General features: G+C 43.6%; 1 protein-coding gene across 6 annotated transcripts in view; it reads right to left on the reverse strand.

The window, feature by feature from the left end:
- Positions 1 to 610: 610 nt before the first annotated feature.
- The window catches only part of SLTM (SAFB like transcription modulator), a 40949-nt gene continuing 28993 nt past the window's right edge, over positions 611 to 12566 (reverse strand). For 4 of the 6 annotated variants that reach the window (XM_023729687.1, XM_023729685.1, XM_023729686.1 and 1 more), the window contains 9 exons: positions 12144 to 12226; positions 11762 to 11925; positions 9252 to 9432; positions 8170 to 8294; positions 7154 to 7324; positions 6276 to 6587; positions 5807 to 5951; positions 3552 to 3712; positions 991 to 1683 (listed from right to left, as the gene is read on the reverse strand). In XM_023729687.1, coding sequence (XP_023585455.1) covers positions 1575 to 1683; positions 3552 to 3712; positions 5807 to 5951; positions 6276 to 6587; positions 7154 to 7324; positions 8170 to 8294; positions 9252 to 9432; positions 11762 to 11925; positions 12144 to 12226 — 1451 coding nt within the window. In that variant the 3' untranslated portion in view covers positions 991 to 1574. Of the gene's footprint in view, positions 1684 to 3551; positions 3713 to 5806; positions 5952 to 6275; positions 6588 to 7153; positions 7325 to 8169; positions 8295 to 9251; positions 9433 to 11761; positions 11926 to 12143; positions 12227 to 12566 lie in introns of all 6 variants that reach the window. The other 2 variants (XM_004374615.2, XM_004374614.2) reach the window with 1 other exon arrangement.

Here is a 12566-nt window from a genome sequence, read left to right on the forward strand (position 1 = left end):
GGATCAACACACAAGCTGCTGAATTCACCAGGGGTTCAAACAGGTTTGAGAATCTGCATTTCCACCGCCAGATAAACTGAATCAGAATCTACATTTTAACAAGATCCCCAGGTGATTTTTACATGTGATAAAAGCTGAGAGCCTCCGCTGTCACTAGTGGCTCTCAGAACTGGTCCCCAAACAGCAGCATTAGCATCGCCTGGGAACTCGTTAGAGTTGCAAATTCTCAGCAGCGGTTTGAACCAGAATGAACCGGTTGGGAGTCCTGGAATTTACCAAGAATCTAGACCATTTCGATTCTTCTTCCCTGATTTAGATGAAGGGACACGGGAGATTTTCAGGAAAGAGGTGATACTTGAATTTACCTTGAAGGGCTTTCCTAAAATAAATGTCTTTTTTAAAAAAAAAAACACAGAAGTCTCCAACATATCAAGAGTGTGCCGCCCAACTACGGGGGTGAAGAGTCAAAGTGAGACTTACTGTCTAGGCAGACAGACAGACAGACAGAAGGCCTGCCTTCTAGCTCTAAACCCCGTCCGTTACTCCGGGCTTAACTCCGCAAAAGGCTGCGAGGCCGCCACCACCTATAACGCTGCCAACAGAGACACAGACACTTGCAGGTGTGGGGTTTTATTTTCACAGAGACAGTAATGCCTTCCCTCGTACAAGGATTTACAAAACCCAGCTGATCCACCAGTCTAGAACCTGGGTTTTTTTCCCCACTTCTCAGCATAGTTGGGAACGTGGAAAACAGCAGTACCCACACAATTCCCAGAGATGGAACTTAGCCATCACGCAGTGCAGATTACCCAAGAGCGCACTCACCTGCACAACTCAGGCTAAGGACCTCAGTGACACAGACCTCACGGCCAAGGTCTCCTGAAACCATCTGGCTTCATACCACGTAAGCCTGAACAAGTGTCCTGCTACGCTCGGCTAAAAACCGGTGCTCAAATACAATTAAAAACGTTCTCAACACTTCAGCAACTATACAGAATATGAAGGTTTATTTCAAAAAAGAGTACATTTGTTTTTTAACCAGGATACACAGATGCACTTAATGTAACAGTACCCTCTGCAAAAATAGGTTACATATTACATAATACTCAGAAATGCAAGGAACAATCTTATTCTCTAAAAATTAGACAGCAGACTTTTGAAGCTTAGACAGCCTTCAAAATGGAGGCTGAGAATGCTTGGTGACAAGAAGGAACTCTAGAACCTGACACCACAGAGCTAGTGCTGCAAATTAAATCACGCCTACACGGATGCAAACTACCGTTTATATTCACACAGCGTTCAACAAGATGGTTTCCGTAACCATCTTTTCAAATGAGTCTCGGTGCTGAAAGAAAAAAAGTTGAATGATACACAAAACTATTAAAAGTTACAACAGAACTATTTAAACATCTTCTCCAAAATTGAGAAAAGCAATCATGTTAAATTTTAAAAAAGAAAAAAGGAAAAGTCTGACAGAACTCTCAAGCAAGTCAGAGGTCCTCTTCATTAAGTAGTCAAGTCAAAGTTTACAGATTTCAATAAATTATCTTGAAACCATGGCAGAGAGCTGATTTTCAGAATCGTCGTGGAGGTCCGCCCTTAAATGGCTTAAATCCGGAGCCACTTCCTCTTGGCATGGAATTGCCACCGATCTGTACAATTCTGTTAATTGGGGAGGCGTTACTGTAAAAGGTTTAAAAAAAAAAAAATGTCAGAGAACAAAAGAATAATTACAGCAATTATCATATAATTCATGCCTTTCACAGTCCTGTGGGGTATGTACTATTACTAACCACACTTCTTGGTGGCTGGCGGCCGTCTAGTCAGCCCCTGACTCATGGTGACCCCATGCACAACAGGATCGGACCACGTGACTCGTAAGAGCTTTCACTGGCTCATTTTCAGAAGGAGATCACCAGGCCTCTCCTCCTAGTCTGTCTGAGCCTGGAAGCTCCGCTGAAACACGTTTAGCATCACAGCAGCACACAAGCCACCGCTGACAGATGGCTTGTGGCTGCACGTGAGGTGGGCTGTTGGAGAATCAAGCCCGCGTCTCCGACCTGGAAGGGAAAGGTCTACCGTGGACCCACCACTGCCCTCAGCCACCCTCCACTGATGAAGAAACTGAGAGCCGGAGGCGAAGTGAGTGGCCACTGTCACAGAGCGGGCAAATGGTGGGGCCCCCGCCCCCTGAGCCGCTGCTTAATGGTGTGGACGTGAATGGGCTATAACAGCGGAACTCAAAGGGTGGTCCCCAGATCAGCAACACCAGCCATCACCTAGGACGTGTCAGCAATGCAAGGCTTCAGCCCCCACCTCAGACCACTGAGAACGTCTAGGGGTGGGGCCCCAAGCACCCTGTGTTTTCACAAACTCTCCAGGTGACTGTGCGTGCACTAAAGCTTGCGAACGCTGACCCAGAGGAAGCCACTCAAGAAGGATTCCTGGAATCGTCACGTACGATGCTAGTGCTAGTGAGTGACACAGAAAAAGGGGACCCACCAAAACAAACCGGAACAAAAACCCTGTAACAGGTCGGGATAAAAGCCCACGGTGAAATGGTCCAGGTACAATAAAACCAGACAATGGAAAAGCGTGCATGCCAGGCTGAGGAACTTAGATCCTGTGGACTAGACAGCCTGTTTCTGGGTTTGGAGCAAGTAAATGGTATCATAAAAAGGGTGTTTCAACAGTTAAATGTAGGAACAGTCTGAATAATAGAGCAGGAGAAAGACGAATTTGGGAAGACCATATAGAAGCTGAAACGGGAAAGAAGGCGGGGGGGGTGCTACAGCAATATTTCAAACACAAACCCAACCGGAGGCAACAAAAGGGACAGGAAAGCTTGAAAGGAGAATGAGTGACCTTGAAAGGAGAATGAGTGACCTTGAACTTGTGGAGACAGCAGGGCATTTACATGGAGATGAGCCACAGAGCTCAGAATAAAGGTGGTGTCTAAAGCTCAGTCATCTGAAGACGCCAACAAAAGAAATCACTAAGACAGAAAATTACAGTGCCTCGGAAAACAAGACAGTGTTTCCAAAAAAGGAAAAGCAACAGTGTACAATGCTACTTAACCACGAAGGAGCCCGAGAACTAATAAAAGAATCTACACTTATCAAGAAACAAGTCTTCAGTGACCTTTAAAAATCAAAGACAGGATGAGTGATGACGTGGTACAGGCACGAGTTTACTAAACACTCAAGTTTGACGGCAGAGACAACATGCTTTCTGTGTCTTCTGCCTTTCCAAGAATTTTGGGAATGATGGATATGAACAAAACGAGGATTCCAACATGATAATGTTCATTATCTACCAGATTCTGAGGCACACACACACCTGTATGTACATCTATATGCCAGAATGGCAAGCAACTAGTTCACAGTGAGGACTGTATCTCCTGGAAATTCTGAGTTAATACGGGGAAATGCGTGGGCAGACCTTGGTGTCCCTAGTTGCGAATCTAATCCCTGAGAAGCTATGATGACCTTTAAGGAAAGAATAAAGGTTGGGTGTGTGCTGGCTCAAGTCTCAACTGATGAGCCACTCACCTTGCGTGCTGGCTTATCACGCCTGTCCCCGCCCGGCCATCACCCATCCGCCTTGCATCGTGGTATCCAGGCCCTTGAGAAGGTGGACCGTGCCATTCTTTCCTTGGTCCGCTTGTGTCCCGTCCATGACGTTCAACCACATGTCGTTCTTCAGGATAGTGCTGAAGAATGGCGTATTAAAAGAAAATTCGTGACACCATCAGTCTCATACCAATTTACTTACGTTGATGTGCTTTAATGTCAGAACCAAATTGATAATATCTGAGAAGAGAAAGGATGAGCAATGCAATACCATGTGGAAGGGTTCCTGTCCACTCTGTGGTGAGCAGCTACTCGGGCATCAGGGTGGGGTAAGGGGGAAACGGGGCAGCACTATCATTTCTATTTCTATACTTTCTAGCACCCACCTACTTTTTCTCCCTCGAGTATTTCAAACTTCTCAAATCTATATATAGGTAAAGAGGCACAGTCAGAGGTCAAAACCTTAAGACAAATCAGAATGGGGTATCTGATCCACCCGTTAGGACACCAAGCAAACAGGCACAGCAACAGGAGGGGTCGTCTTCTTTTATGTAGTATTAGTTGGTGCGCCAAGGAGCCACGACAGTGCCACGGTTAAGCGCTTGGCCGCCAACCACAAGGGGGCAGTGTGGACCCACCCCACAGCTCCGCAGGAGAAAGGCCTGCTGATCTCCTCCCATAAAGATTAACCTGTTGCTGTCGAGTCAGTTCCAACTCACAGCGACTCTACAGGGCTGAGGAGAACTGTCCCGTAGGGTTTCCAAGGCTGTAATCTTTACGGACGCACACTGCCACATCTTTCTCCCACGGAGCAGCTGGTGGGTACAAACTGCCAACCCTTCAGTTAGCAGCCGAGTGCTTTAACCTCTGCACCACCAGGGCTCCTTCCTGTAAAGATGACAGCCTAGCAAACCCTATGAGGCAGTTCTCCTCTGCTGCATGGGGTCGCAATGAGTCAAAGTGGACTCGACGGCCCCCAACAGCAACAACAGTGCCACGGCTCTTACAAGGTCCTCTATCCGTGACCCTGAAAGAAGGAGCAGTCAACAGGAAGAAAGAAGACATACAACTGAGGATCCAAGGACAGAAGAGTCAAGAGCTGCGGCACGTCGCCTACAGGAAACGAAGCTGAGGGCACCCCACGGAGCGGCTTCGGCGGAACACCGGCACAACTTACAGACCAACAGGGAAACAAGGAGAGTCGTCAAGGGAAGACACGGGACCTCCTTCGTGGGAAACTTTCTAAACGAGGCAAAGTATCTGCTTATACGCTCAGTCTTCAAAGTTCTGTTCAGGGTAAACAGCTCCATGAACGGATCTACTGAGCATTGCTACTTATCAGACATGAAAACTGAGAACGCCACCAGGCCCAGATCTGCTTCATAAGCTGAGTGACATGAAGAGTATATTGGTATCAGCTAGAATGTCAACAGATTAAAAAATTTTCTGGTCAAATACGTTGTTACAAAACCTAATACATATTCCAATGTAAAACACGGCACCAGAGTACAGGGATAAAGAACAGACACGCGCTCTAACTTCAGCAAAGAGCATACTCGATCTGTGCTACTGTCAACTCATACGCCAGTATGCCATCAGTAGATGGCTTTTAAATTAGGCAAAATATTTTTGTTCATTTGACTTTCTTAAGAGATGAAAATGCTTTCCTCTGTCCAGGCTCACTGACTTAGAAAATACTGAAGTCAACGAAGCATCACAAGAGTTATAAAACAGTTCTACCGAAAAGATTACACTTACCTACTTTAGGAATGAAAGCAAACAAAGAAGTCTTATTTCAGTGCTATACCTTAAGCTAGTTAATGAGCTCACAGAGAACAGTGTTGTGTAACAAAAGGAGGAAGTGAGTGGGAAACACAAGTGGCGCTGAGGATTTCCCAGCCAGCCCGAAAGCCTCAATTTCATAAAAAGAAATAAAACCAAAGTCACCACTAGGAAGAATCATCTACCAAATAGAACAAGTCTCAAATTTCAGCAGGAAGTTTGATTAAAATGGGACAAGTCTTTCAGAGATAGTGTCCTACTTCTTTGGACCACTGATACTCACCTACTCATGGTAAAAGATGAGAACTATTAAAATCTTTTTAAAAAATTAATCTCTCAGTAATTCTAATCTAACTAGGCCACGTCAAAATGACACACTCTCTCTGGAGCACATCCTAAGTCATCTACATTTATCTCTAAAGAGCTGACAATAAACGCCCCTAGGCGCCCACCTGTGTCCCGCTCCCCCGGTCTGTGATGACTCCTCTGTCCCCTTCTCTGTTCCCGTAGCCGGGGGCATTACTACGATTCCCAGTGGGGGCACTTCTCACGCTGTGTCCCGACACTTCTCTCCCAGAGCGCTCTGGCCTATCGACTCTGTTAAAACACAAATACATACGTGAACATAATTTTATCACTTATTTTTTTTTTTTTTTTTAGCCCAAATGCATTATAAACCACTAGCTAGGCATTCAATTAAATGACTGGCTGCTAACCAAAAGGTTGGTGGTTCTAACCCACCCAGCAGCTCCATGGGAGAAAGACCAGGCGATCTGCTTATGTAAAGATCACAGCCAAGAAAAACGTATGGAGCAGTTCTACTCTGTCACACACGGGGCTGCGACGAGTCAGAATTGACTCAATGAGTCAGAATTGACTCAACGGCACCACCCAACAATTACCACAAAACTACATGGGTACCTTGTTTCCCGCTTGTCGGTGGCCAGGCCTCCATCACCCTTCCAGCTGCTGGGTCTAGGAGGGTTGGGCCCTGCTTCCCGGGGATGTCTGGGGTGAGCGACATCAGGCCTGTCATGAAGGATCACAGTTCTCCTCTCGTCTCGTTCCCCTCTCACTTCCCGCCTGTCTGTTTCTCTGAGTTCGTTTCTTGGCGGAGGCTCGTTTCTTCTGGAATCACTGAAAGTTTTGGGGTACCTCTCATAGCCTGCGTCTTCTCTCCGCCCAGCAGGACGCGCCTTCTTCCCTTCACTCTGCCCGACGAAACGTTCTCGCCTATTGATTGTTCCAGACAAACAACATGGGTCGTAAGTATTTACTTGGCCTTATTTTTAACTTAATTTGCATTAATCCACAAGGCTAATGCCTTCTTACAAATTAACTTAAGGCAAAACCACCAAAAAAGCTACAATTATTGATTATAATAATTCTTTTAAATTGAGCTAAATGTCTGCCATACAGGTTGGATTTTTAGCAGCAAGGAGAAATTACATCAACTCCTCAAGTTACTCCCCACCGGAAGAAGTGTTTTACCCTACAACTGAGGCGCATCCACACCTAACGGTGTCCACCGACAGCATATACCAGTGTTGGGCACGGCTCCCACTCAGTCTTAAAAGATGATCAAGCCAGCCTGCTTCACCCTGTTATGGCGACCTATTTAGCGCATTTCAAATACCGAATCCCATGCCCATTAGCAAGCACAAAACCCCAACAAACATACAAATTTGCTTCCAACCTTCAGTTCTGACTTGTACTTCTGAATTAAGATTTTAACTCAGAACCAACGTTACCGCTAGCAAGGCTCGTTTATCAAATACGACAAATCTCAACGTATCTACCTTTCAAAAGACGAAGACCGCACCGCTGAGCTCTCAGGAAACCTGCCCCTCTCTCGGTGATCGAAGTCGTTGAACCTGTTCTGCGGGCGAGAGTAGTCGGAGCCGTGGCCGAACCGCGTGTCCGTATCCAGAGACAGCTTCTTATTCTCGCTCCAGTAAGGGTCATCGCGCCTTGAAGAGAGACAGTTGTCATTTACACAAACCAGTGTTACTATCATCAAATATTTACCTGGAGTCATACACCCACACGTTACAAAGTGTGCATTCAAGAGGGCTAATAAACTCAACACAAAATATTCAGTTAAGCGTACCAGTTAGCAAAGAATTGCTAAATTATGTAAATTCATATAGTGTTAGAACAATTTAACAGGAGAGAAAATAGCTGAAAATTGCCTGCTTTAAAATTATTAAATGCAAAAGACAAACAATATTAAAATAATTAACACTATTTTATAATAAAATTTTAACCAGCAGTCCATAACCTTTTCAGTTATACTTAAACTCTGGGAAGAGAGGCAAGTCCCAAGCGTTATTCATTCAGTCCACCTATTTCTCCACACAGTCAACTCTCACAGAATTTATATTGAGAAAATTAGATAAACATATTATTGTATTTTAAAATCTATTCAGAAGCTTTGACGCAAACAGACGACAGGATCTGTATTTCAGTCTCCCAAGTTACAGCTTCCGTTTTTGTACCACCCGCACTACCCTACGAGAACCTGACAACGGGCCTGTGCTTGAGAGCCAGTGTCGAAGCCTACGACGACTGTGTGTTTCCAGCCCCAATGAAAACCCATTCGGCCTTGGGAAGGGCAAGGGAAAGATGAGTCAACTCTCTCTAGCTGAGTGTCTACGGTGCGTGGGGTCTGCTCCAGCACTGTCACCCTCCCATCCCTGCTGGGCGGGACCTTTTAGTCCAGCGACAGGAGCCTGTACTTTCCAATTCTCTGCTCAGTCTCAGCTTGAAGGGAGTGAGGCAGCAAGTGTAACTGTCTTAGCAAGCAAGCAGCTACCTATGATCCACATCACGCGGGCGTTTCAAAGAATTCCTCTTTTCCTGCTCATAACGGAGCTGTTGCTGCTGCCGTCTGAGTTCCTCTCGTTCCCGAGCAATACGTTCAGCTTCCTTGCGACGTTCCTTCAGACGACACAGAAGAACCAACCAATGAGAAACAAAAATGGAAGATGAGTATCTACGCCGCTTTGTTTTAATCTCATAATTAAGAAACCATCACAGGCAAACACGAGGCAACAGAGATGGGGGCAAATAAATTTGACTTCAACAAGCTCGGCTATGGCTCTTGTTGTGCAACAGTAAAAACAACAGGGATGGAGAGTGAAAGCTGCTATCTGGGAAGGTCGTATTTAGTTTAATCATTTGACTAAATCAAAAGCAACTAAAGGAAATTAGAAATAGATTTCTTAAAATGTGTCGAGACTAAGTGCCTTAAAATCTTAGCTGCAATTCTGCAAAGAGAGGCACTACTTCCTTCCAACCTTTGGAAATTATTCCCACTATTGTATGTAAGAGGAGTCCTGGTGGCGCAGTGGTTAAGTACTCGGCTGCTAACCAAAAGGTTAGTGGTTGGAGCCCACCAGCTGCTCCACGGCAGAAAGATGTGGTAGTCTGCTTCCATAAAGATTACAGCCTTGGAAATTCTATGGGACAGTTCTACAATATTTTATTACAGAGTGGCTACGAGCTGGAATCGACTCGACAGCAATGGGTTTGGTTTTTCTGTTTTTGGATAACGTTTAAGGAAACAGTTACCATTTCCTGTTCTAAGATTGGGATAGCGACAGAGCCTGGATTACTCTGGGCTACTCTGGGCTCATAGTCCTATGCTCACTCAGACTATTAGGCTGCCATGATATTGCAGAGCTGGGGTTACTACCAATTAGCCAGAACAAAGTCACTGCTAAATGTAGTTTACTGGCACCTAATTCACTGTTTTGATCAGGAACACTTATTAAATGCTCATTAGCTGAACTCATTCTATACAGGCTTTACAATAAGCAAAGCAAGTTTTAGGGAAAATATCACAGAGTCTGAAAAAGGTCAGTTATTTCAGATGAAAAGACTGTCCGACTGCACCTGTTCAATACGAATGCGTTCCCTTTCCAAGCGTTCGCGCTCCATCCTCTCTCTCTCTAGTTTCTGCCTCTCAATCTCCAGGCGCTCTCTCTCCCTCTGTAAGCGCTCCCGTTCTTCCCGTTCACGAATCATCCTAATGCGTTCTCGCTCTCGTCGCTCTCTTTCTGCAATCTCCCGTCGTCTAACAAAAATCAACATTTAGAAATACTTAAATTATGCTAGCACTGTGTGAAAGAGAATAGCTTTTTGAATTTCAATTTTTCCTGGAGGATTGCAATTTTAAACTTCAACTCAGTCTAAATAGTTTTAATGTAGTTGAAAAGGGAACCCAAAATAAAACCTTAAACAGATTCCAAAACCATCACTTAATTATAAGACCGTCAACTGATGAGCTGAATTTTACAGAGTGGTTGCCTCTTAGATGATTCCCGTTTTAATAAAAATCCCACTACAGTAGTAATAGCCCATTAATTATTCAACATTTTTTTTAAAGGAAATAGTCTACATATAAGAATTTACAGAATTACAACTTCTATCATTTTTGATAGAAACATTTCCAATGTTTATTATATATTCTATCTCCTTGAACAAAGAACACTTCTTTCTGATGACCTGGAACATCAATTCCAGCAAACGCTATGTGTAACAAGACAGTGCGGGCCCTTCAGGGGTCTTCGGGAGCCTTCACTGGCCCCCGTGCTAGGTGGCTCCCTCACGTAACATGCTTTTCTGAGTCAGGAGATAGTTCGATAGTTTGCTGAACTGAATTAAGTTACTGTATTCGACTTTTCACAGTGTTTCTGTCTCTTCCTCCCGTTAAGGCAGGCAGTATATATTTTCTATCAGCATGCCTTCCTCTAGCAACACAATGGTCATCATGGGTCAGTGCCGTCCCCCAGGGAAATCTGCGGTCTATTTTTAACTATCACAATGACTGTGGGGCTGTTAACTAGCATTTAGTTGAGGGGGGGTCAAGGATTCTAAATATTTCACGATGCATGGAAGAATCAGGGTAGTCCCGCACAAGGAAAAACTGGCCCACACACCAGACACCTTTTTCTCTACAAAAAAATGTCATAGTGGTCATCTATGTCATTAAAAAAAGTTAAAAAAAATCTCAGCCTAGCTCTGAACTCCGTTCTCATGGTCTGTTTGTTTGCGGAATGGTTTTCATACACATTAAATTTTCCAAGAATGAAACTCCACATAAATAGAAGGAAAAAGTTCTACTTTGAGAACTTTACTGCCAAGAGTCGTTCACCATTTCGTAGATCATGCCACAATGGCAAGACCACTCGTGTTCACTCGGCAGTACACCACCAGCACTGGTCTGCACCTGTAGCTCTCACTCTCGCCAAGTCTGAAGATGGCTGCAAACATCTGACTGCTTCACTGGGTCTTCTAGAGACTCAAGCCTAAACATTTTTATCTGAAATAATATATTTTACCATAAACTACTTTTATTTCTTCTTTGTATTACAATTAAGGCATTACGATCATGTTTTGGAAATTATTTGTAGAGGCAGGTAATATTACGTATCAACCTCATTTCAGGATAGTAAAAAGGGTGTTATAACAATTTTTATATAAAAAAAGTGTTCACCTGTTAGATTAAGTTTGAGAATTGCTATCCAAGCAACTCCCCTCTCCCACCTTCCCTCCAACTTGCTAACTAGATAAAGAGGCAACTAAGCTTTCCTGGGACGTCCTCTAAAGAAAGAAAAAATGGGTTGAGCATGCCTAGCCTATTTCCTTTTAGGAAAATGTGTGGCACTTGTAGTTTTATTCAAGCTGCTAAAAGTATCTCCAGTAGTTAATACTCTTGTGTCAGTACCATAAACACATGAAATCTCGTGATAAGCAACCTCTAGACAAGATGGGTTAATATTTGGAAATTTATATTACAAAACACATTCATGAAAATATTTTAAGTGGCATCAAAAAATTTGATACATGAAGGTAAAGTGGCACTCATGATCAACTGTTGTAATATCTTCCCTAAAAATAAAAATGTTTTGTGTTGTGAGCGTCTGTTTGAAAGAGAAAGCTTGCCTGGGACAGAGCGTGAACACAGTAAGACCCACAGGGCAGATCTCCCTTCACTTGGGCTCTCATCCAAAGGAGAATGAATTTCTGCTAAAAGTATTAAAATTTCAACATAGCATTTGAACACTAAGTACTCTGGGACTGCGTTATCACAAAATCCCTGCTTCCTTTAAAGGGATGTTTATGGCAGCAGCTTCGTTTGCAGGAGAGGAGAGAGCACTGGACTTGGAGTCAGAAGACTTGGCTCTGGGTCCTGACTCTGCTACTCAGTAGCTATGTGGCAGTGGAAGAGTCATTTAGCCTCTCTGGGCCTCGACTTTTTAAAATTCTATTATAGGTATGGTATCTTTACAGAACTGTTGACATGGAGACGACAGATGGAGAAGCACTTTATAAAGTATAAAATGCTGTGCAAACTTCCGCGTCTGCATTCAGACACAGACAGGAAACAGCCTCTTTCCTACCTCCGAAGCTCCATGGCCCGCCGCAGTCTTTCAAAACGAACTAAATGTTCTCGCAATCTCTGTTCCTTCATCTTTTCAAAGGGCAAGATCTCCTTCCTTCTATAGTCCTTGTCCCTTTTTTTATCAAGGGAAGCTCTCTCCTTTTCCTTGCTCCTCCCATGAATCTACAGAAAAAAATATATAAGAGGACTAGAAATTAAAATAATTTGGGGTTTTCTGTTACAAGTTGAGCTTTGTTTCTCAAACAGCTCAAATGTCTAGTAACACTTCCTCTTGTCTTAGATTTTCTAGCATAAAAGTATGCAAAGATGGTTTCAGAGATTCTGAATTGTCTTCTTGTGGAAACAGGTGAAATATAGAACATTCCTCTCCAGAGACTTACTTTCTCATGTCTTCTTCTTGACGACCTAGAATGATCTCCTTTAGTCTGGTCTAATATTACCATATGTCCTGGACTCTTTGAACCTAAGAGAAAAAAGTGTTTTAGATAAACAAATGTCTAAAAAAATGTGTCACTGAGGAAAAAAAGAAAATGTAAAAATGCTGAATTTTTAACAAGTCAGATATTCACAAACCAATACATGAAATAAGAAAACGTTCTATGAGAACTTATATGCAAAGAAAGCGTTTTTTAAATAGTTCAATCCACTAACAGAAATACTTTCAGTGACACCAAAAGATCTTAGCCCCATCACATAGCTGTTCAATCAAGGAGCACTCTAAGTCAGCCCAGATTTGCTAGTAAAACAAAGAGCTTTAGCTGGAAGAACACAGGTTAAATCTGATGTCTCTCACTAGACCTACT

This window comes from Trichechus manatus, unplaced genomic scaffold (assembly GCF_000243295.1).
Source record: "Trichechus manatus latirostris isolate Lorelei unplaced genomic scaffold, TriManLat1.0 scaffold00030, whole genome shotgun sequence".
NCBI classification, from domain to species: domain Eukaryota; kingdom Metazoa; phylum Chordata; class Mammalia; order Sirenia; family Trichechidae; genus Trichechus; species Trichechus manatus.